The 25,342-nt window shown below is 44.1% G+C and overlaps 1 protein-coding gene across 1 annotated transcript in view; it reads right to left on the bottom strand.

Annotated features, from left to right (window-relative positions):
- Positions 1-2,547: 2,547 nt before the first annotated feature.
- hmcn2 (hemicentin 2) overlaps positions 2,548-25,342 on the bottom strand; it is a 71,581-nt gene continuing 48,786 nt past the window's right edge. Inside the window, exons 49-81 of the mRNA XM_035787317.2 lie at positions 25,049-25,239; positions 24,866-24,947; positions 24,620-24,756; positions 24,372-24,513; positions 24,104-24,248; positions 23,823-23,950; positions 23,477-23,633; positions 23,250-23,371; positions 22,995-23,159; positions 22,778-22,885; positions 22,497-22,631; positions 22,248-22,382; positions 21,821-22,090; positions 21,507-21,697; positions 21,214-21,427; positions 20,851-20,985; positions 20,554-20,744; positions 19,155-19,236; positions 18,703-18,873; positions 18,332-18,484; positions 18,009-18,146; positions 7,482-7,603; positions 7,137-7,377; positions 6,916-6,975; positions 6,556-6,675; positions 6,097-6,231; positions 5,867-5,986; positions 5,606-5,731; positions 5,347-5,475; positions 4,955-5,248; positions 4,585-4,704; positions 4,365-4,491; positions 2,548-4,087 (exon numbers count right to left, since the gene is read on the bottom strand). Of these exons, the coding sequence (XP_035643210.2) occupies positions 3,703-4,087; positions 4,365-4,491; positions 4,585-4,704; positions 4,955-5,248; positions 5,347-5,475; positions 5,606-5,731; positions 5,867-5,986; positions 6,097-6,231; positions 6,556-6,675; positions 6,916-6,975; positions 7,137-7,377; positions 7,482-7,603; positions 18,009-18,146; positions 18,332-18,484; positions 18,703-18,873; positions 19,155-19,236; positions 20,554-20,744; positions 20,851-20,985; positions 21,214-21,427; positions 21,507-21,697; positions 21,821-22,090; positions 22,248-22,382; positions 22,497-22,631; positions 22,778-22,885; positions 22,995-23,159; positions 23,250-23,371; positions 23,477-23,633; positions 23,823-23,950; positions 24,104-24,248; positions 24,372-24,513; positions 24,620-24,756; positions 24,866-24,947; positions 25,049-25,239 (5,171 nt within the window). The 3' untranslated portion in view covers positions 2,548-3,702. The remainder of the gene's footprint in view (positions 4,088-4,364; positions 4,492-4,584; positions 4,705-4,954; positions 5,249-5,346; positions 5,476-5,605; positions 5,732-5,866; positions 5,987-6,096; positions 6,232-6,555; positions 6,676-6,915; positions 6,976-7,136; positions 7,378-7,481; positions 7,604-18,008; positions 18,147-18,331; positions 18,485-18,702; positions 18,874-19,154; positions 19,237-20,553; positions 20,745-20,850; positions 20,986-21,213; positions 21,428-21,506; positions 21,698-21,820; positions 22,091-22,247; positions 22,383-22,496; positions 22,632-22,777; positions 22,886-22,994; positions 23,160-23,249; positions 23,372-23,476; positions 23,634-23,822; positions 23,951-24,103; positions 24,249-24,371; positions 24,514-24,619; positions 24,757-24,865; positions 24,948-25,048; positions 25,240-25,342) is intronic.

Genomic DNA, 25,342 nt, shown 5'->3' with positions numbered 1-25,342 from the left:
GGGAGGAGCTTAGGCTGCATTTCACAGTCACCAAGTCCAGTGAACACTGCTACATGGCTGAGGTTTTATACTCCATGTACAGTGATCCTCAAAACATATTGTATCTGACTTTTTTGAAGTCAGTGCTGGGTGAGGTACAGTTGGCCATCAAGGCTTTTGAGGGAGAGCAAGTAGATCCTCTTAAGCTACTTGGCAGCGTGGTTAGTCCGATCATGTCTGTGAGCAGCAGGGTGCAGAATCCACTGGCACATGTTGATGTACTCAAAGGGTTAATAAATGGATACATCCGGGCCAATAGATGGATACATCTGTCCCAAACCGTACCTTGTTTACCTTTTTGAGTCAAAGGCAGCTGAGCTCCACCTTGCGCCTGAGGATGAAAACAATGTCCGAAAGCGGTGTGTAGACTTCATCATCTCCCTCACTAATGAGTTGAGGGTGAGACTGCCGGACAACATCGAAGCATTGCAGTACATGTCAGTTTTTAATGTGGAGGAAACTCTAAAGCACAATAAGAGCCCTGGAGAACTAGAAAAAATAGCCAAGCTCCTTGGCTACTCCTCTGCAGAGATAGACAAGGTTGTCCAGCAATGGCGAGCCATCCATCTTAGTAAATGGAATGAGACAAAAAACACACTGGGCTTCTGGAGTGAGATGTGGAAGTTCAGGGATGCAGCTGATATCAACCCGTTTCAAGAACCTGCCATGGCTGCTGTGTCTGTGTTGTCCTTGCCACACTCCAATGCTGAAGTTGAGAGAGTATTCAGCCAGATGAGTGTGGTAAAAATCTAATTTGGAAATTGGATGTGCTTGCAGACCCATAACTCCATCCTGTACATTCGTTATGGACTGAAGCTGTCTGGTGAGGCTTGCTATGAGCACCAGCTGCCTGATAATGTTTTGCAGCTTTTTGGCACATCAGCTGCTTACTCATTTAAGTCAGCTCCCTAAGTTGCTGAACCTGCCATAGAGAGCCTTGACCAAAATGACAATGACCCACCCACTCTTTCTGTGAGCCAGCACAGCCTGTGTGTGTGTGGAGGGGGGTCTGGAAAAAAAACAAGTCACCTAAATTCAGGCCAGACCAGTTACCATAATTTTCTCACATTGTCATTGACAGTTTATTCTATTGTCTCTTTTTGGTCCGTTTAGATTGTTAATGTAGATTGTATACAACATTTTTTTTTTTATGTTATGGTTAAAAATGTTCATGTTTTACTGTGACTTGTTGTAGGCTCCTAAGTGGACCATAAGGTTAAAAACCAAACCAGATTAAGATTTTATTTTATTTTTATAAAATAAAATAAAACATTTTTTTTTAAAGTAACTCCACCAGTGTGTCTCTTTTGGGTTACTTTTGCCGGTCCCAAGCCCGGATAAATGACGAGGGTTGGAATTGTGAAATAAAAAAAACAAGAATCGACAAAAGAAAGTTCATTTGTAGTTCTAAACATATTTAGGGTGTTTTTTTTACATTTTTTTTGTCTCTCCCACGACGTTATTCCTCTCTCCTACAGCGCTCATCACAATTATTTGCACATGGCCAATTATGCAAATTAGGCGATGATGTCATTTTGCTACTTCTAGCGACTTTTAGGACAGCCAAAAGCTACGTTCCTTACTGGGGAGTTGGCAACACTGTAAGCTGCTCTTATTAGTAGCATACAGTTGATCAGACTGAAAAATAGTATCGTTTTCATCCCATACAGCATGTCAGATTTCTAATGTTCAGGTGTAGCCTAGGCTGCTGCAAAATGAATGGAAGGTGGAACAAATTGAGCCTTTTTTTCAATTCTGATTTGAATGTCATTGAGAACTTTTTTTTTGCAAACATCCTTTCTGAATTTAAAAGTCATCCTCAAAGTAATCTAGTTTTTCAAAAGTATCAGTAATCTGATTACAATGTTTTCACTGGTAACATAACGGATTATAGTTACCGTTTTTGTGACCCCTCCACAACCCTGCTGATATTCAGAGTTTAAATGGCCAAGTTGATTAGTCACAGAAATCAGGACTAATAAAGCCAATGCAACGGCCTGTTTTACAAATGGTGGGACTACAACATGGATCGGTATTCAAAATTCCATTGTGGGCCGACATGTTACCTCGTGCTTACTGGGGTGTAGCCTGCCATCTTTTGGACATCTTGTTGTTGTTGTGTTTTACAAACAGTAGGCTCACCACAGATGGGCATTCAAAAAATGGCATTTCAGGCAGCACTGTAGCCCTCAATGTCTGGAAAATATGAATTTTCAACCTTCTGGAAAATATATATTTTAAACATATGGAAAATACCTTTTCACCTTTCATTCAAGAACCTACATTTTAACCTTCAACCTCTGGAATAGGAGGGGGGCATTTTTGGTATCGTCACAGGCAGCAGAACAGCAAAGACCAGCCTTGGAGGTCGTGCTGCAGGTAACTGAAACAGTTCAAATATAATTGTGTCATAAATGGCTAAGTTTAATTTCATTTTCTCATTGGTTGACTTACAGTTAAAACACATTTAACGTGCATTACTACCAATGACTAAAGCGGACAGTAATACACATTTTCCAAAATAGACATTTTATGATGAATTTGCTGGCATTACATGTGTATACAGTGACACTGAAATGTTGGTTATTTCATCATACAGCTAATAGAAGGGAGGGTGCAGTCGAAATTCTAAAGAAATGTACACTGCACTATTGCAGCCATGATTTTGCTGAGTTTGTTCAGCATGTTTAATTCACACAAGTTTTATTGTGCATCTTTTATATGAATATTCATCTGCTTCCTCTTTCCCTGTTTCACAAACACCCACTGAATGTGGTTCTTCACATTTTGGGGGTTGTGTGTGTGCACACTGAGTATGCTTTTGGTTAAACAATAAATAGTTGTTGTTCAGCACGATGTCTTTGTTGCTTCCCTCCCTCTATGGTTTTTAACCATGGAATTTTGAAACACATTTAGAAAGATGAATGGCTAAATCAGAATACGACAGCCTACAGACTAAACGTGATTAAGCAGAAAGGGACATTTTCTCTGATGTCCATGTTGTGGCCCTGCTAGTGGAGGCCAACTCCATTCAGCACAGAGTCCAATGAGAGCAATGAAACTCAAATGGTCTTCTACTTCCTGCTTAAGATGGTTTAGTCCAGGCCGGGGGAAGAAATGCTTCCTCATCCGTTTGTTCTTGTAACACAAGCACCATATGGCTCACTGCTTCGATGAAGCTAAGGCCATAAACTTAAACACACATAAGTACAGTACATTCAGAATAACACCTTATAGCTGATTCATGTGACAACAATGACTTAAAAGAATAGGAAGACACAAGATAAAATAATATTGACAAACCTGTAGCATTTTCACAATATAAATAGCTGTACGCCATTCTAATGCTATAGGACCATCTTTGGCGTGTTCATTGTGATAAATCCAACAAAACAGAACAGATTTTTGACTAAACCATGTCCTCACAGTTTAAGATCCATTTCAATACAGTTTATATTGTACCACAGATAAGGGTACAAATATCAGTGAAATCCTTAGGGATAATACTGTTTGCCTTGTCTCATGATTAGTGCTTTCTTGGCTTGGCTTGGTTGGCATGCTCGGTCTCCCAGGCCGGGAGCCTGATTCTACAGAGATTGAGGAAGGGGACAGGGGCCTCTTAGGGGAAAACACAGTCAGTTCCACGTTGCAGCTGAGGGGGGCTCAGTAGGGGTATCTAGAGATGGAGATGTAGATGATGAAGATGCTCTGGTATGTGATGCGGCCCTGTGTGGAGAGGGTGGTGGCCTGCACCCTCAGACGCACCAGGCCTGGTCTCTGCAGGGGCCGTAGGGTGAAGATGATGCCCCTGCCTGCCTCATCCCTGATGCTAAATAGCTGGCCCCCTGCCCCCGGATCCCCCTCGCTGCCCTGCTCCAGGATGGTGAAGGATGTTCTCTCCTGCAACACCCCCGCCTCAGAGAAGGCCGACAGGCGCACCACGTTGTGATTGGCTAGGATGCCGAGGGGGAGGGTCAGCAGCTTGTACTGCAGTAGCAGAGGTGAACCTCCAGAGGCACAGTCCCAAGAGCAGGGTCTGTAGCACGTCCTGCCATGGTGAAAGAAGAGTCAACTGTTACACTTCCAGAGGTTCCGATACTGTTGCCAGCTGGCTCTAAAGTTCAGTGACACATACAATACACAAATACCGTACACAACAACCAATTCATGGTTTTGTGGCATCAATGGTCAGTGACTTATTACATAGCTAACTACACAAAACATGACTATGGTTGTGTGATAAGTAACTACGGTAACTACAATATTACAAAAATACCCAGGAAACAATCTGTCTAACTAGCCACACATTGCAACAGGCCCATTACCCTGGGCTCCCTCCTTTCTGATAGGATGCAGGGCAGGGCGTGTCCAGACACTGATGTCCTCCACGAGTGTTGAAGCACATCTGGTTGTGTCCACACTGGATGCCTTGTACTGCACACTCATCAATGTCTGCAAGCATCAGAAAGGAAACTCAGTACCTGTGTATGTTCGTGGCAATGTAAACCCAGTTGTGATGGGTGGTTATGTGTATTTTCTCCATACCTTTACAGCTCCTGCCGTTGGGTAAGAGCTGGTAGCCTGTAGGACAGAGGCACTGGAAACTGCCTATTGTGTTTCGACACTCATGTTGGCACGGCTTCCTCAGCAAGCACTCATCCACATCTGTACAGAGATCAATGACATGATGAGGTAAGCATCGGTGGTATCAGATTAAAGTCCCTTGCTTGCGGCCTTTGCTTACAGACGTTCAAGGAAAATTAGAAACTTCTTCTCCATCTTGTCCACAAAAAACAGATGCCAATTAGATGACAGAACCAAAGTGCTTTTGGTGGTTTGGGTTATTTAATAACAACATCTTTATGTGGGGAAATGCTTCCAAAGGGACTTCTACTTTAGGGGGAGCAACACTCACCGACACATGTTCCATCTCGGTTGGTGTAGCCTATGGGGCAGCTCTGTCTGGTGATGCGGGATACCCCATGATGCCGTGAGAGGATGGGCCTACCGAGCGATGACACCAGCTGTGGGCGCAGTCTTTCCCTGATGCGGGTACCGTTGGAGAAGGCCTGTCCTCTCTCTAGGCCAGCACAGGAGCGCCCATCCCCCAGTAACACAGTGCCTGGTGGGCAGAGGCACCGGAAGCTGCCTGGCACGTTACGGCACTGGTGGGCACAGGGACTCGGCGTCTGTAGGCACTCATCAACGTCTGAAAGGCAAAACAAGACTCAGACACTACTTTCTATTGGACAGTAGCATATTGTGTTGTGGAGTAAAACATGACTATGCCAAAATGAAGTGTCTTACCCAGGCATGGACGGCCCACCCCCTGGGACCGATAACCTCTGGGGCAGACACAGCCGTACCCCCCAATAGTGTTCTGACACATCTGGCTGTAGCGGCACATGTGGCTCCCATCCTGGCACTCGTCCACATCTGTGAGACAAAACGTTGGTAAAACCAGGGCTTAATGAATGTGAGGGTCATCATTCTCATGGCACAAAGCTGTACCTGCATGCAACAACAGCCAGAGTAACAGAGACATTAATTATGAATGGCATCATACCCACACAGGCCCCATTCTCTCCCATTCTCATGCCAGCTGGGCAGCTGTCGAAACACTGGTAGCCTCCCTCTGTGTTGCGGCACTGCTGGTGAGCTGGGCACACATTCCTGCTGCACTCGTTGATGTCTGTTTACAAACAAGCATAAAGGAGTTTGAGATTCCATAAGTTAACTGCTTCCATAACTTACAGTTTACTGCTTCCTGGTGTGAAACATTTGAATCTGTTGAAAATATCATCAGTGAGCTGCAGGGGCCACTGACCTAGACATCGGTGCCCAGAGAGCTGGTAGCCAGGGTTACAGACACAGCGGAAGGAGCCCAGGGTGTTCAGACACTGCTGTTGACATGGGGAGAGAGACGACTCCTGGCACTCATCCACATCTGAAACTCACACCACAGCCCTACCTCTGTTACTAATATGCCTTATACAGGTGATGAGCGGTTGAAAGAAAATCCTAAATAAACTTTTAATTTGTTGCGAATAGACTTGCCTTCACAGCCGGTTCCCATGGCGCTGGGCTTGAACCCTGGGCCACATTTAGCCTGGCAGCGGTACGTGCCAACCGTGTTCACACACTGCTGGTTGTAGTGGCACATGTGGGAAGCCTGGGCACATTCATCAATATCTGCAGAGAGGTACCACAAATTTGAAGTGAAACATAAGAACACTGTCTACAATAACAGTGTTTATACATTCACAGCGATACCATCAGTTCAGATAATCTCAGAACCAGATATTGTGTGCACTAGCTACCTGACTATTTAAATGAATGTAAATATGTGTGTTTTTCTATCTGTCACAATAGATTGCCTTCTAAATACAGCTTACCAATCAACATGATACCAGCCATATACAGACAGATCACCTAATGTAATTACGTATCTAAATAGGAGACATAAAATGGTGTGATAAAGTGTGCAGCATTCAGTGAGTGTTTCCTGTGGCTGACCTTGGCATGTGTTGGTCTTTGGAGAGATGGTGAAGCCGGAGGGACAGACACAGGAAAAGCCACCCATCACATTGTTGCAGGAATGAGAGCAGGGCGATTCTGCAGCACATTCATCCTCATCTAACGATTCAACAGTTACAGTTTATTAAGACTTTCTGCATGAGTTCATTGTATTGTAATACTTTGTAATTGTATTGTTGTAATACATTCTAATTACACTGCAATACAAAATATGATTGGTCAATCCAAAAAGGGTATTTGGATTATTTTAATTTCAACAATTTTCTACTGTATACATTGTTGTTTTTTAGCTTATTTTTTATTTTAAATCACAGAAGGCAAAAGTATACAAAAACATACCAGCACAGTAAGAGGCTGTATCCAGGACGAAACCTTTCGGACATGTTTCTCCATCACCATCTAAAAATACAGAGCACCACCTTAAGTCTATGAACCGATTAAATTGCAACTTACATTTAAACAACTACAATGACAAAAATGCAACATGTTTGCTACAGTACATCAGTTTAAAGTCAAGTGTTTGTCTGTCTTGTGTTTGTCTGTCTTGTGTTTGCACTGACCTGGTAGGAGGAGTGAGGCTGTCATCTGGAACTCCAGACTGAGAGTGAATATGCTGTAGATGCCACTCATCTGGGACACCTTAAGCAGCTGCAACAGGGGCCCCTGGCGCTCCTCTCGGCCCTCGTAGATGATGGAGTGGTTACAGCGCAGCACCATGGGACCGCCTGCTCTCTGATGTGCCTGGGACGACCACGAGTACAGCTGTCCTGGTCCAGTCTGCACGTATGACTCATCAAACTCCTCCAGGACACAAAGCAATCATCATATTAGAGATAGAGTGTCATGGTTAGTCACGGTCAGGGACTTGAGCTGGCTTTAGGATGAGAGTGTTAGTCATTACACACCTGCAGATTGAGATGGGAGGTTGATAATGTTGGAGGGACAAAGCCATTGATAACGATGTCCATTAGGAGAACCCCCTCTGAGTCCAGACCTCTGGCTACATGTGTTACCCGAAGGCTCTCTCCTGGTTACACACACACACAAACAGAACGTTCAGATACAGCATAGAATAATACAAATTAAAAATAAACTTGTTTTGAACATGAACTTTCCACACCCAAAATATTAACTTCCCATTATTTACAACCACTTCCTGGAGCACTCACAGACAAGACATGCCTCTTAGTCAAAGTCCAGAGTAGAAAATGCAGTCAAGCGTTTTGATTCCATCAGAGTACACAGTATCCCGTAAAGCAGAAATGTATATTAGCAATCACACCGTCTTCGCTCTCAGACTCATTTACCCAACTAAGAGAATACCATCAATATGACCAATGGGCAGAGCATTATCAATTATAGGGAGTACTATGAATTAATTTACCCAAAATATGTTATACCGTATTTGGTAATACTTTACTTGACACCCAGTGTCATAACACATTACCACACGATCATAACTATGTCATGTGTCATAACAGCTGACATAACATGGCCATAACTGTCATGACCCATATATTTACATCTGTTGTGATATATATTGCATTATTTTATGGCTGGTTATGACACCTACATTACTGTCAAAACCCACATTTATTCAAATTAGAATTTTCACTGCCAAGAAGTTAACTTTCATTTGAAGATCTCTTTTAAATCCTTTGTTTTGATGTAATGAATTCTTTACAGTCATGTTGTTTTCATCATGTTTTAAATAACTTGCAGAAAATACACTTTATGACCCTGTCATGAAGCATTATAACATCCTGTGTCACTTCACTTGGACTAAGAAAATACACTTTGACACTGTCATGAAACATTATGACCTTAATAATCATACAAGCCAGATAGGCCTATCTCGTACACGCCCTTATATCAGTCATCAGTCACAAAGAGGGTGTCTTGTCCTGCTGCTGAAATCTGTTCCTGCATTCATCTCAGTCATCAGCAACAGAGCATTGGGGTAAGCTGCATGTCTGACATCGATGTGTGCACAATTACAATAATAGCAGGTAAAAAAATATATTTATATAGAAGTTTTGACACTTAGGTGCCATAACATTGTATATAGACTTATTTTTCTACTGTATTATTGACTGTATGTTTGTTTTACTCCATGTGTAACTCTGTGTTGTTGTATGTGTCGAACTGCTTTGCTTTATCTTGGCCAGGTCGCAATTGTAAATGAGAACTTGTTCTCAACCTGCCTACCTGGTTAAGTAAAGGTTAAAAAAAACATAAAATAATGCAATTGTGTCACGTTATAACAAGTTCAAATCAAATCCAATTTTATTTGTCACATACACATGGTTAGCAGATGTTAATGCGAGTGTAGCGAAATGCTTGTGCTTCTAGTTCCGACAATGCAGTAATAACCAACAAGTAATCTAACTAACAATTCCAAAACTACTGTCTTATACACAGTGTAAGGGGATAAAGTATATGTACATAAGGATATATGAATGAGTGATGGTACAGAGCAGTATAGGCAAAAATACAGTAGATGGTATCGAGTACAGTATATACATATGAGATGAGTATGTAAACAAAGTGGCATAGTTAAAGTGGCTAGTGATACATGTATTACATAAGGATGCAGTTGATGATATAGAGTACAGTATATACGTATGCATATGAGATGAATAATGTAGGGTAAGTAACATTATATAAGGTAGCATTGTTTAAAGTGGCTAGTGATATATTTACATCATTTCCCATCAATTCCCATTATTAAAGTGGCTGGAGTTGAGTCAGTGTCAGTGTCAGTGTGTTGGCAGCAGCCACTCAATGTTAGTGGTGGCTGTTTAACAGTCTGATGGCCTTGAGATAGAAGCTATTTTTCAGTCTCTCAGTCCCAGCTTTGATGCACCTGTACTGACCTCACCTTCTGGATGATAGCGGGGTGAACAGGCAGTGGCTTGGGTGGTTGATGTCCTTGATGATCTTTATGGCCTTCCTGTAACATCGGGTGGTGTAGGTGTCCTGGAGGGCAGGTAGTTTGCCCCGGTGATGCGTTGTGCAGACCTCACTACCCTCTGGAGAGCCTTACGGTTGAGGGCGGAGCAGTTGCCGTATCGGGCGGTGATACAGCCCACCAGGATGCTCTCGATTGTGCATCTGTAGAAGTTTGTGAGTGCTTTTGGTGACAAGACAAATTTCTTCAGCCTCCTGAGGTTGAAGAGGCGCTGCTGCGCCTTCTTCACGATGCTGTCTGTGTGAGTGGACCAATTCAGTTTGTCTGTGATGTGTATGCCGAGGAACTTAAAACTTGCTACCCTCTCCACTACTGTTCCATCGATGTGGATAGGGGGGTGTTCCCTCTGCTGTTTCCTGAAGTCCACAATCATCTCCTTAGTTTTGTTGACGTTGAGTGTGAGGTTATTTTCCTGACACCACACTCATAGGGCCCTCACCTCCTCCCTGTAGGCCGTCTCGTCGTTGTTGGTAATCAAGCCTACCACTGTTGTGTCGTCCGCAAACTTGATGATTGAGTTGGAGGCGTGCGTGGCCACGCAGTCGTCGGTGAACAGGGAGTACAGGAGAGGGCTCAGAACGCACCCTTGTGGGGCCCCAGTGTTGAGGATCAGCGGGGAGGAGATGTTGTTGCCTACCCTCACCACCTGGGGGCGGCCCGTCAGGAAGTCCAGTACCCAGTTGCACAGAGCGGGGTCGAGACCTGGGGTCTCGAGCTTGATGACGAGCTTGGAGGGTACTATGGTGTTGAATGCCGAGCTGTAGTCGATGAACAGCATTCTCACATAGGTATTCCTCTTGTCCAGATGGGTTAGGGCAGTGTGCAGTGTGGTTGAGATTGCATCGTCTGTGGACCTATTTGGGCGGTAAGCAAATTGGAGTGGGTCTAGGGTGTCAGGTAGGGTGGAGGTGATATGGTCCTTGACTAGTCTCTCAAAGCACTTCATGATGACGGAAGTGAGTGCTACGGGCGGTAGTCGTTTAGCTCAGTTACCTTAGCTTTCTTGGGAACAGGAACAATGGTGGCCCTCTTGAAGCATGTGGGAACAGCAGACTGGTATAGGGATTGATTGAATATGTCCGTAAACACACCGGCCAGCTGGTCTGCGCATGCTCTGAGGGCGCGGCTGGGGATGCCGTCTGGGCCTGCAGCCTTGCGAGGGTTAACACGTTTAAATGTCTTACTCACCTCGGCTGCAGTGAAGGAGAGACCGCATGTTTTCGTTGTTTTGTCAGCTGTTATGACATGATTATGACTGTGTCATAATGTATTATGACGCTGGGTGTCAAGTAAAGCGTTACCTGGTATACCATATAGCCTATGTTTTATACAATTCCTTTTTGCAATACAACCCAATGAGAATGAAAGTAAAAAACAACATAAGGTTGCAAAGAATTATATTTCTGATGAACTGGACAGTATTAAAGTGATACTGAATATATGGTGTTTGGCTCCGTCCAACAGCACTTTATGCTTTTGGTTCAGCCTTTTCCACAGTGCTAAATGTTTCATTTACGTATGAAAGCGTGTCAGCACACAAACCATACACATCCCAATGACAAAAATACAACCAAATTTTGCGTATGGGAAATGCGTGAGGGTGAATGGCGAGAAAACATTTTTACCTTATAAACTTCTTCGGATCCAAACATGTCATACTCTAATAAAAAATAAATGAAATACTAAATACTTCAAGTTCATTCCCATACATGAAAGTCTGTCTTAGGAAATAAGGAGGATTCTTAGAGGTTTCAAAGGACGGCGTAAACCATTGCTTTACTAAGGCTTGTCCTCCACATCTACTACATTTGACCTGTAACTAGTACACACTCAGGCTCTTATAAGACACCCACTGTGAATGTGTCATCCTGTCTGCTTTTCACCTTGCTCTGACTTCCCACTCCTGATTATTAGTCTATACTTCTACCCACTTGATAAACTTTAAGTGTGCCTTGTCCTACAAAATGGTCCACCCACACAGACAGTGTGGTGAAGAAGGCGCAACAGCGCCTCTTCAACCTCAGGAGGCTGAAGAAAATTAGGCTTAGCATCTAAAACCTTCAAACTTTTACAGATGCACAATTGAGAGTATCCTGTCGGACTGTATCACCACCTGGTACGGTAACTGCACCGCCCACAACCGCAGGGCTCTTCAGAGGGTGGTGCGGTCTGCACAACGGATCACGGGGGGCTAACTACCTGCCGACCATGACACCTAGAGCGCCCGATGTCACAGGAAGGCCAGAAAGATCAAGGACAACAACCACCCAAGCCACTGCCTGTTCACCCTGCTACCATCCAGAAGGCGACGTCAGTACAGGTGCATCAAAGCTGGGACCGAGACTGAAAAACAGCTTCTATCTCAAGGCCATCAGACTGTTAAACAGCCATCACTAGCACAGAGAGTCTACTGCCTACATACAGACTTGAAATCATTGGCCACTTTAATACATGGAGCACTAGTCACTTAATGTTTACATATCTTGCATTACTCATCTCATGTATATACTGTATTCTATATTATCTATTGCTTGTTAGCCTGTGCCGCTCTGTCATTGCCAATCCATATTTTTATATAATCTTATTCCATTCCATTAATTAGATCTGTGTGTATTAGGTATTTGTTGTGGAATTGTTAGATATTACTTGTTAGATATTGCTGCACTGTCGGAACTAGAAGCAAAAACATTTTGCTACACTCGTAATAACATGTGTACGTGACCAATTACATTTGATTTGGACATTTTTTACAAGCTTATCACCTTTTTGTACCATGAAAACCATTGATTCTTACAACTGATTCATGACTTTCGGATTACTCAGTGAGACTTATCTTCTGTACTGTCTGCCAATTGACTTGCTAGTTCAGATACACGTCTGTCTAACTGAACAGGGACTGGTAAGGACAGCCTTGTAATGGAATCAGGATAATTAAGGTACAATGAATGTAATACCTGTGAATTGCAATATGATGAGCTATTTGCAGCATTTACACAATGATTTAGCATTTTGTGTAGGCCACTAAAGTCTGCCGTGCAAGCTCCACATTCTAGTCCAGTAAATAAATTATACAAATAATAATTTTCATGATATGGAAGGAGCTCCACCCAGATAATACATGACATATTTTACAATAAGCAATTTTTAAAAAAGTAAATTATACTGTATAGGTTCAGCTTGAATACTTTCTCCCGTTGCTCTGTGTAACTCCAGCGATCAATTATGTTGACCGGATTAACGAGATGAATTAAGCACTTGCTATATACAATTTCATTTGTCTAAACTCACACAATCTATTCCATTGTACCACCAGAATGTCAAATAAGCAGGTAGAAGCAAAATCCCAGATGCCAGTGAGTCTTGTCGTCACAAAAAAAGACAGTAGCTGTCACTACAATTTCACAGATCACAGAGAGATATGTACTGTATAAACTGAAGTGAGAGCAAATCACATTGTTCAGTGGAAGCTGCTGTAGCGGAGTAAATGGAATGGCATCAAACACATGGAAACCATCCCCTTTGTGTCCAGAGCCTGGAGCCCTTCTCTCCTTCCTCCAGCCTCCTGTGCTGTATGACCCAGGACTGATCCACCGCTCTGTGCCGGGCCTCCTCCAGCACATGTTCCTTCTCCTCCTCTGTGACACCGTAGTGGATGTTGAAGTGAGTCCTGTTTTGCATCTGGATGTCAGCGAAGCTCCCACCACAGTTATCATCTGGGACACGGTCATGTTGGCGCCGTTGTCCAGAACCCGACCCACTACGGTGTGGCCGACCACTCCTAGGTCCCCCTCCACAGCAGGTCAGGCTTGATGAAGTAGTGAGTATCCAGAACGCCCACCATGAAGTGCAGGCCTGACAGGTAGACTGCGTGGTTTAGGACTGCTGCCACACAAAGGCTGTCCTCGCTAGCAACCCCAATGATGAGATGATGACATCATCTCTGATGGCAAACTTGACGTCCTTACTAAAGATAGAGGAGATGGCAGAGAAGCGGGGCCTCCGGCCATGCCATGCCCCCAGCTGACCACTCACCTTACTCATAGGCAGCCGGTCCAGAGTGATTAAGTTCTTCAGGTGTTTTGGCAACTCACACTGGATACCCAACAGAACCTTACTAGGGTCCCAGTCTTGTGTCTTGGTTTGAGTCCTAATCATTGTGTAGGTTTGCTCCATGCTCTCCACCTCCGGCTTGGGATAACCAGGGACAACATTGTGGAGCTGAAACCCAAACAGTAGCAACCAACTGCTAATATCTGTAGCGTAGCTGTTGTTGAAGGAGTACAGGTTGAAAGGCTTGGGTTGATGCTGAGCTCCATCCACAGGTTATGGTTGGGAGTGTTTCACCTCCCAGCCACCACATCATACATAGTCCCTCCTCCCCAGGTGCACCAGATTGGTTAGCGGGTCATAGAGACCGCAGAGGAACCCGATGATCAGCTAAAAGGAGAGTTTTAGTCTTGGTAATTGTCTCTGTAAGTGGTGTAGAGCATCTCCTTGACAATGTGTCCGTGGCTACTGAAGATGGCCAGTGGCGTGCCAGAGTTATCACAGGCTACGTAGTATTCCTCCCCGCTGCTTAGCTCCATGGCGATGAGATGGTGTCCCTGCAGGTCAAAGTAGAGGGAAGTGATCTCAGAGCTGGAGTGGTTGAACATGTCGGTCACCCTGGTAGGTTTGGTCTGGTCAGGCCAGCATAGAAGAACTGAAGCTGCGGGCCGTCACGGGTCCTGCCTAGGCCGTTATAGCGGTAGTGAACACTCCTCTCCGACACTGTCATTTGGAGCAATAATCAAACATGACATTGTCCCGCAGGCGAAGGAAGCCATCTTCATCCATTTCGTACTGAATATCTCAGAGTCTTGTCATGCGGTCTTGTAAGTCATAGCGCAACGGCATTAGTCTGGCACTGTTGCCATGAATCAGTCAATTAATGTTGCCGTTGAGATCGTAACTATAAGCTGACTATTAGCATCATACTTGTATGAGTAGCGTGTGATGTTATCCACACCAGTCCTGATCAGCGGAGGCTGGTGGGATGAGCTATTGGAGGACGTGCTTATTGTAGTGGCTGAAATGGAATAAATGGAACAGAGTCAAACGTGGTTTCCATATGTTTGATACCGTTCCATTTAAACCATTACAATGAGCCCATCCTCCTATAGCTCCTCCCCCAAGCCTCCACTGATCCTAATCTCACAGATAATGATGAGTCCCCTTTTGTCATACTGCACTAGACTTCAGGATCTCATACTGGACCTCCATCACTTGTCTGTTGGCATTAAATATCTTACTGTGCTTCATGATGTGAATCAGGTAAGTTCATGAAGTTCATGAAACTGAATTTCCCAAACTGTTCAATATTTCCAGACACGTCAACATAATGGTAAAGGTCAATGGGAAGAGAAGTTTCATTGATCATGGCCTGCATGCTAGTGACCCGGTAGTTATTATTGCTGTAGTCAAATCTGCCAATCACCAGACCCTCCACACTAAACCTATAGATCTGTCTCCCAACCAGAGGACCTGTCCGTCTGTAGAGGATGGTGCACATGAAGCCCTGGTTCATGAGGTTGTGGTCTTCACCCCCCTCCTCCTGGAGATCCTTACGACTTTTTCCACATTTTGCTAGGTTACAGCCTGAATTTAAAATGGATTCAATTGAGATTTTTGGGGGGTCACTGGCCTACACAAAATACCCCATAAGGTCAAAGAGAAATAATGTTTTTTTGTTTACAAATTAATGAAAAATGAAAAGCTGAATGTCTTGAGTCAATAACTATTCAACCCCTTTGTTTATGGCAAGGCTTAATAAGTTCAGAAGTACAACTTTCCTTAACAAGTCACATAACAAGTTGCATGGACTCACTCTGTGTGCAATAATAGTGTTTAACATAATTGTTTGAATGATTACCTCATCTCTGTACCCCACATATACAGATAATTGTAATGTCCCTCAGTTGAGCGGTGCATTTCAAACACAGATTCAACGACAAAGACCAGGGTTTTCCAATGCCTCTCAAAGGGCACCTATTGTAGATGGGTAAAAATAAAATAAAAACAGACATTGAACATCCCTTTACGCATTGTGAAGTTATTCATTACACTCTGGATGGTGTATCAATACACCCAGTCACTGCTGTAAAGATACAGGTGTCCTTCCTAACTCAGTTGCTGGAGAGGAAGGAAACCAGTTAAAACCAGTTACAAAGTTTAATAGCTGTGATAGGAGAAAACTGAGGATGGATCAACAACATTGTAGTTACTCCATAATACTAACCTAATTGACAGAGTGAAAAGAAGGAAGCATGTACAGAATAAAAATATTCCAAAACATGCATCCTGTTTGCAACATGGCACTAAGGTAATACTGAAAAAAATGTGGCAAAGCAATTCACTTTTTATCCTTAACATAAAGTGTTATGTTTGAGGCAAATCCAATACGACACATTACTAATTACCACTCTCTATATGTTCAAGCATAGTGGTGGCTGCATCATGTTATGGATATGCTTGTAATAGTTAAGGACTGGGGAGTTTTTCAGGATAAAAAAATAAATGGAATGGAGCTAAGCAGAGGCAAAATCCTAGAGGAAAACTTGGTTCTGTCTGCTTTCCACCAGATACTGGGAGATTAATTCACCTTTCAGCAGGACAATAGCCTAAAACACAAGATCAAATCTACACTGGAGTTGCTTACCATGAAGACAGTGAATGTTCCTGAGTGGCCGAGTTACAGTTTTGACTTAAATCTACTTAAATCTATGGCAAGACCTGAAAATGGTTGACCAGCAATGATCAACAACCAATTTGACTGAGCTTGAAGAATTGTTTAAAGAATAATGGGCAAATGTTGCACAATCCAGCTCTTAGAGACTTACTGCTGTAATCACTTCCAAAGGTGCTTCTACAAAGTATTGACTCGGGGGTGTGAATACTTATGGAAATTAGATATTTCTGTATTTAATTTTCAATAACTTTGCATGCATTTCTAAAAACATGTTGTCACTTTGTCATTATGGGGTATTGTGTGTAGATTGGTGAGAGAAAAAAGTAATTTAATCGATTTTGAATTCAGGCTGTAACAACTAAATGTGGAATAAGTCGAGGGGTATGAATACTTTCTGAAGGCACTATGTTTTGTGAGAAGCTGCTGTTGTGTTTCACTGTTCTTGTGTATTATTGAGACAAATTTGGGGACAATAAAGGACTAGGAATCTGAATTCTCAAGTGAACAAAAATGAACTGCACTCAAGGAGAAATATGCCCTCTGCTGGTTCTCTTACAATGTACATGCGTAGGATCTTAATTAGACCACTTTATAATTTCAGGAAAATAATCCTGCAGCAAGAGGAAATGTGCATTATTGTGATGAATATTAATTAAATGATAATTTGTTTAGGTGTTGATACATTTTTTTGTTAGAGCAAATTAAATCTGACAAGTTTCTAAGCCCTGTCTAAGCTGGGGCGGGGGGTTCTACTAAGCTATATGGAATTGTTTTAAGATTGTCATATCAGGGATCATTTTGCTATTTAATTTGGTATTTTAAGACACCTCGAAGTATCACAAAAAAATATTTAAAAAAATGTAATTTGATGAAACATTATTTTTGGCCTTACTGCTATTTGGCCATAGAAATGCATTGAATAACAGAATCACTACATGAAACAGCGATATAAGAAAGATGAGAGGAAACATTTGTTATTTCTTTCTTACGTGTATTTAACCCCTTATTTTTGGCACTAAACAGTCTCCGTATATACTACCATTCATTTTTTCAACTGCTACTGGGGACCTTCAGTCTTGTGGGTCCTGTGCAAAACAACAGACATGTACATGTTCGTGAGAGTCTCACCTTTCCACAGAGGGGTTAGTGTGTAGCCCAAACTGTTCGGACGCTACAGACAGAAGATGGTAGATCGGCTGTATCGACTTCAGATGAGTCCCAAGACGCTCGTGAGAGTCTCATCTTTCCATAGAGGGGCCAAACAGACGCTACAGGCGATTTTGTGAGAAGACCGATCTTCAGGATGTCTCATGGGCTGACAGACACCGTTCTAGCTCTGTCACCACAGATGCTGAAGTGCGACATGGGCAGACGCAGTGGATTGAGACGCATCCAATATCTATCTTAAACTGACTGATTTTTATGGGGATTGATTTTATTATGCTAATTCAATATCCAGGGGGGCACGGACATCGACCTTAGGGGGGGTCAAAGTGGAAATTATAAACTTGAGAAGCCTGTTTAACCTTGCAATACACTACAGGTTTGTATTTCCTGCTATTAAGAACATTTCTTGCAACAACAGGGTGATCCAATTAAGATCTTACACCTGTACAGATTTAAAGGGAACATTCAGTTCAGTAGAGACAAACACTGTTGTAGGACTACATTTAAAGTAGAGTAAAAAAAATCAAGTTATTTTGCAGAATGTAACTGTATCTGTTCTTAACTGACCTGTGTCAAACTCCAGTTGGGACTCCTGTCTGAACAGGCCCTGGGTCAGTGAGTAGCCGTTCCTGGCTGCTCCAGTCTGCAGCACTGTGGTCCAGTAGATGGGAGCAAACACAGACACGAGCGCCCGCAGCAATGGACCTGCAAAACATCCGTAGTAAGACCACAGCTTATATGGAAACATCTCTAAGAGTATGATAGGTCAGGGTACAGACATGCTCAATGACAGTGACTGAGGGATATATACACAACGTCTTCACAACTTGATTAAGTTACTGACTTGATTGATATTTCTAAACAGAATCCTCTCCCACTCCCATACTCACCCACACTAGGGGGGATGTTGTCCAGGTGGGCCTGCAGGGTGCTGGTTCCCTCCTCTCGGTCCTCTGTGATGTTAACCTCCAGGAACGACACCCCAAACTCCCTATCATTCACCATCCCTATCAGGCTGCCCCTGGCCTTACGAGGGGCCTCCCCTTCAGTCACCAAACATAGAGAAAGATGGAGGGGGGAGAGAGAGAGAGAGAGAGAGAGAGAGAGAGAGAGAGAGAGAGAGAGAGAGAGAGAGAGAGAGACAGATTGAGAGAGAGGGGGGGGATATAGTACTAATCTTTTTATTTACATTATATAATTCCATTGTTAAACTCAGCTGCATCTGTTTGGAGTGACAGGAGATCAGTTCAATCAGTCGTACCTGGACAGAGTCCAGTCTGACATCTTCTGGAGTCCATACTGGGACCGTCGCATGATCGCCCCCCATTGACTGGCTCTGGATTGTTGCATAACCTGATTCGCTCCTGAACCCCTCGTCCACAGGTGGTGCTGCATGGGCCCCACTCCTCCCAATTAGAGTAACCTCCCTTAACTGTGGCAAGAGAGAGAGAGAGAGAGAGAGAGAGAGAGAGAGAGAGAGAGAGAGAGAGAGAGAGAGAGAGAGAGAGAGAGAGAGAGAGAGAGAGAGAGAGAGAGAGAGAGAGAGAGAGAGAGAGAGAGAGAGAGAGAGAGAGAGAGAGAGAGAGAGAGAGAGAAAACATTTAGAGAATGAAATAAAAAATGTGTGTAATTTTAAGAATACTCCTTTTTCATGTTTTCACAACAGTATTTGGATGTTGGTGTGACTGTGTTTATGGTCCACTCATCACTTACTCTGTATTTTGAGAGAGACAGTTCTCTCCGCGACTCCAGCCTCACTCTCAGCCACACACTGGTACTCCCCTGCATCTCCTCTCTAACACCGATGGCGACAGATAGATGTTATGGCATAAACACATTTAACACAAGCACATTATTATTGTCCCTCTGAAATATGAGGATTGATATTGCTGGTGGGGACCCTCATCCTTTCACTCTTCCAAATAACATCATGGAATGTAGTGACATTACCCCAGTGGTTCAGCTAAATGTGAGTGTGTAGTGTGTGTGTGAAGATTGTGAATGTGTGAGTGTGTAGGCTTCTACTAGAAGCTGCACTTGTCATATTCATATGCTAACAATAACCTGCATTAATTGGCCAATTATTAACTACGACATTTATAAATCAAGCTGATGATGTCTTAAAACATCTTTGTTTAATCCTCTGTATCAACTTTGTGTACGTCAAAGATAATAGAAAATAGGTGATCTTGACTTCCAAACTGATCATCATGTCCTGTCAGCATTATATCCTTCAGTGAAGTAACATTCTGGTATGACGACCAAGGGATGAGTCTTTTAGGTCCTGCCCTGTTTCAAAGTTTCTAAAAGGGTGTGTTAGCTTACTGACGGGTCAGAAATACGTTTCCATCTGCTGAAGTATGGTGTACTGTTGAATGCTGCTGAATAAAGTCTTGCTGTCCTAAGAAGTCCCGTTTGAGTTTCTTTGAGTGCGTCAGTCAACTCTACAATAAACATTGTGTTCCACTGGCTGTTTTCATTTTTTTTTCTGTTGAAAAGGACTGATGCATATTTCCGATTTTTTTATGGAACTTCTATCCCTCATTGACGCATTTAAAAGCTGACATTTTCTAAAAAGGAAAGTTTATGGTTTTTCCGTTAGCTCGTTCGGCAATAACTCAGTATGACAACAGAGTATCACAGAGCTCTCTGTGAGAAGAACTATTTGTCTTTGAGAGTGTCAGCTGCAGGGTGTACTATTCCAGCATTAGCTATAGAGGTAACAAAGTTAACAACGTTACAGCCGGCAGAACAGGGAGAGAGCCTGGGAACATCCATATCTGAGCTCCCTCCTTCCCTCTCTAGCTAATACTGTTAGCCTCTGACTGAACTCACGCCATTCTGATTACGGCCAGACTCGGACACTGCAGTTATTGTAGGTCACACAATGTTCCATGACCCAGGATTGCAGATGGAGTGCAGATTGACTGCAGTCAGTGGTCCATCCTCTCACTCTTAAGCTGACTTCAAAATTGTCCATCATTTCTTGTGTAAGCCTACTCTCTTTTTGTTTGTACAGACATTTTTTAACTCAATATATGAACTCTCAAATTCAAAGAACACTGGATAAAAATATTTCTGAGGGAAACAGATAGGACACGTGATGTGTTACCGTGACGCTGTAGATGGCCAGGGAGCCATTATGGAGGGGTTGCAGGCGAAGGGAGCGGAGAAGGGGACTGCCGTCACGGAGCCAGCGGAGGACAGGACTAGGGTTTCCCTGGACAGGACAGTCCAGCATGGCGGTGCCACCCTGGGCCACAGTCTGAGAGATGTGGGCCTCTCCCTTCAGAACTGGAGGTTCTAAGGATACATGATACACCCCTTACATACAGTGTACCCCTATCAACAAATAGAACAATACAAATATAAACAGTCTAAACTCTGGTCATGTCTTTAAAGTGCTCACCTCTAATGCGGACAAATGAGAGTGCTCTAATGGTGCCCACACTGTTCTCTGCTAGGCACACATAGGTTCCCGCATCACTCATGGTCACATTCTCTATGACCAAGGAGCTTCTGCCTGCCTCATCCACACTGGAACCTGAGATAGATAGAGTTAGATAGATAGATAGATAGATAGATAGATAGATAGATAGATAGATAGATAGATAGATAGATAGATAGATAGATAGATAGATAGATAGATAGATAGATAGATAGATAGATAGATAGATAGATAAAGATCTAGAGAGAGAGACTATTGCAGCAATCAAGATCATTATATCAATCCTTAAATCAATCATAACAGAATATGTAGCCAGTGGAGTACCTGGATAGGGGCTGTTGTTAGCGGTCCAGGAGATGACAGGGGTAGGGGTGCCCTGGCCATGGCAAGACAAGCTTAGACTTTGGCCTTTGTTCAGGGTCACGTCACCAGGTAACTCCTTGAAGGCGGGCCTCATGTTGACGGACAGGCGGGTGTCCTGTCTCGCTGTGCCTGCTGTGTTGGTGGCTACACAGGTGAACACACCACCATCACCTGGCTACAAGGGACAAAAAGTTGATCAGAATCTTCACCTAAATCACCTTGATTATACACTGTAAAGTAGAAACGTCTCTGACCTCTGCCCTCTCAATGATCAGCTCTCCTGATCGCAGAACAGTAAATTTGCCAGGCAGGTTGGGCACGGTGTTATCGTCCTTCTCCCATGACACCCTGGGCTCTGGCAAACCCTGAGCCGCACACGGCAACAAGGCCTGGAAGCCCTGGACAACAGACAGCTCTGGCTGACCAGCAGGAATCATAGGTGGGACTAGAAGAGAAAGAAAGACTCTGTTTATTACTGGCAAATCAGTTACGCCATTCACTGTTAATCCTAATGTCAGGTTAAATTACGGTTAAATCTGTCTCATGCCCTCAGTTCCTATCCACTCACTCATTATGACAAGCCTCATGTCATGGCTGGCCCTGCCAACGAGGTTTTTTGCAGAGCAGGTGTACAGGCCAGCATCACTACGTTGTGAGGCCGCGATCCTCAGGGTGCCGTTGGCAAAGAGCTGTATGTGTGCCCCCTCTGTGACGGGCCTGCGTTCCCTGTGCCAGGACACCTCCGGCTGGGGTTGCCCATCTGCCACACACTCCAGGCTCACTGGCTGGCCCAGCACGGCCGTGTACTCCACACGAGGAACACTCAGTACTGGGGGAACTGGAGCAACACCATCACACATAGTTGAACCTTTCACTATTGAGATATACATTATTTACATTTCTCTGAGGCCCACAAACATTCAACTAATCACCAACAAGTGCCTCCATACTTTTCAGACAAAATGTATATGCTCTGTAGAGGTGTAGTGTGTTACCTTGCAGCACGAGCCGTGTCCTTCCCATTGCTGTGCCAGCTTCATTCTGTGCCAGGCACTGGTAAGTGCCCGCATCACCCAGTGTGACCCGAGAGAACTTCAAAGCTCCATTTGAGAGGAGAGCCAGTCTGTGACCTGTAGAGCCATAGAAAGAAGACATCACTATTCAGAAGCAGCAGAGTATAACTGACCAATGTGTTATATAATGGCTTGATTTCTGATCAAGTGTTTAAAAGAGGACATTCTCACCAGTTAATATGGGAACACCCTCTCGTTGCCAGGTGATGGAGGGTCGAGGGAAACCTTTTACCTCGCAGGGCAGAACCGTCCCATGATGCAACACTACTTGTACTTCCTCTGTCATGGGCCTGATCTCAGGGGGCTCTGAGTCGGAGAGGGCAAATCCATTGTCGTTGTTTATCATATACAGACGAACCATTGTTAAATGGCAAAATTAAGACAGAGAGTTAAAAAGCAAAAACATTAACCATTACTGTATAACCTTAACAACAATCCACCCGAGGACCCACCTTGCACTGTGAGAGTGATGTGTTTGTGGGCCACCCCTGCAGGGTTCCGGGCAGAGCAGGTGTACCTCCCTGCATGACTGGGGGTAGCAGCTGTAATCTCCAGCACCCCTGGATCCAAACAGTACAGTACCACAACAATGAAGACCAAAGTACTAACATGACAGAATCACTGATGGCCACAGTACCATGTTACACTCTGAGCAGCAGTTGGACCTACCTGTGGGCAGGACCCGATAACTCCCTCCTCGGGAGCCCAGCTTGGCTCCACTCTTGGTCCAGCTGACACTGGGCTCTGGGCGGCCCTGGGCATGGCATGGCAGCACCACAGGGGCCATTTTGATAGCAATGACTGTTGTGATGTCATCTTCAATGGTGGGGGGGGCTAAAGGGAAAGAGAGAAGAAATCTCAGTCTTTATCTTAGATTAAATGGCTCTCTACCAATGTTGGATTAGGACCTAAAAGCAACAATACCTTGTAGGATAACCTCAATGACACTGCGCTCCTCTCCAACCTCATTGGCTGCTGTGCATTCAAAGTATCCCTCATCCTGATTGGATGGAGAGAAAAGGACCAGAGATCCAGAGGAGAGTAACCTTGAAACAAAACAAAGTCACACACAATAATTCAAAATGAATCCTTTGTATGTATGTCCATTGTTTTATAACTCACAGGAGGACAGGCCATTCTGCTCCACGTACCTGTATGTGCCAGACTGCTGGTTGAGGTCTATGGGAGTCCCATTCCTCTTCCAGGTGACTTTAGGTGCAGGTATACCTGTGGCCTCACAGCTCAGCACGGCTCTCACCCCTGTGGTCACCGTCACGTTGAAGGGACCAGGGTTGATCGAGGGACCAACTACAGGGACCCAAGTCATAAAAAAATAGATATGTATGGCATACAAACCAATCTGACTGTAAGGTGCTGACTGTAATGCAAGTGGCTGAAAACCTGAATAAGAGTGTCTGATCCAAAATGTTCATGTAAAAAGGTCAATCTACTGTATTATGGTGTGATTCTGTTTTTCTCTGAGTTGTATTTATTTACCAAACACGCGTAAGTCCATCCCATGGTGATCTGATCCGGCCTGATTGGACACGGTGCAGTAGTAGCGTCCAGCATCACTCAGCTGAACAGCCTTTACACGCAGAGAGCCTTCAGACAGTGTGGTGTACCTGGGACACAGGACACACACAATCAGTCAGCTCCTCTGACAATCTACACATCTACAGTCATACAGAAGATGACATTCTGCTTTATGTGTAAAGACAGTATCCCAATAACCTCTATTAGCTAAGTCAGTGGAACAAAAAGTAAGAAGCCCTTACTTGTTGTCATCAGGACTTATAGGGATGCCATCTTTCCTCCACAGGATTGTAGGTGAGGCCTCCCCCTCTACTTCACAGGGCAAGACTGCATCCTGACTGATATGTGCAGTGACCACAGAGCTGCTCTCTCTGATGACTGGTGGCACTGGGGGGAAAGAGACATGAAAATACACATTATAATTGATTGAGGTTTATACTGCAGAACTATTCCATATCACTGAACGCATGATCTCAATCTTCTTCCTAACTCATCATGTTATCAACTCACTGAGGATCTCCACAGTGAAGAAGAGGTTGGTGCTTCCAGCCATGTTGGTGACCACACAGCTGTACTGGCCACTGTCCTGAGGCCTGACATCCTGGATCTCCAGGTACTGACCCCCGGCCAGCCTCTGGATACGACCCCCCAGCTGGGACCAGGGGAGAAAGAGGGAGACGGGAAAAGAGAGAGTCAATAACGTTTTGTACTATATTGTGTGATTCCTGCCACCCTGTTTCCATGACGTCCAGTCTGACCTGTAATTTCACGTCGTCCTTGTACCACTCTATGTCTGGTGGAGGGTCACTGTCAGCCTGGCACTCCAGAGTCAGGTGTCCTTTGGTTGGGACTGACAACGTTCTGACATCATCAGAACCAAGAAGAGTTGGGGGAACTGGAGCAGGGAAACAAGCGTTGATGATTAGGATCAGGATTTGATTTATAAGTACCTTGCTATCTATTAGCAGGATTGACAATATACGGCTAGGAAACACATGTATCACCTTGAACACGGACCCAGTGGTTACTTCCATCCTCGCCTGCTGGGCTGCTAGCCAGACAGGTGTATAGACCTGCATCCTCCACCTAACAACAGAGATATCACTGGTATGATCTGGTGTTTACCATTATACAGCAGTGAGGTCTGAATGTCAACAAAATGCTGTGTCATTACGTTTGTGACTTACTTGCACTTTGGTAATCCTGAGGAAGTGTCCGTCCTCCTCTACTATCTCACTATCTCCCTGTAGAGGGCGCCCATCCTTGAGCCAGCTGAGGGTAGGAGAGGGGACGCCCTCTGCAGTACACTCCAGCTCCAGAGCAGTGTTCACGGCCACCATCAACTCCTCTGGAGAGCTGATGGAGATCTTTGGAGGCTCTGTACAAGAATAGAAAATGACACCATTGTTAAACAACATTCCTATTGCTTCAGCGGAGCTTCAACTTTTCATCTGTGCGTAGGTGCTGTTTGGGTGAATGGA

The sequence above is a fragment of the Oncorhynchus keta genome, chromosome 14 (genome assembly GCF_023373465.1).
Source record: "Oncorhynchus keta strain PuntledgeMale-10-30-2019 chromosome 14, Oket_V2, whole genome shotgun sequence".
Classification (NCBI taxonomy): Eukaryota; Metazoa; Chordata; class Actinopteri; order Salmoniformes; family Salmonidae; genus Oncorhynchus; species Oncorhynchus keta.
The sequence above is the reverse complement of the archived record's forward strand: the minus strand, read 5'-3'. Positions and strand labels throughout refer to the sequence as shown.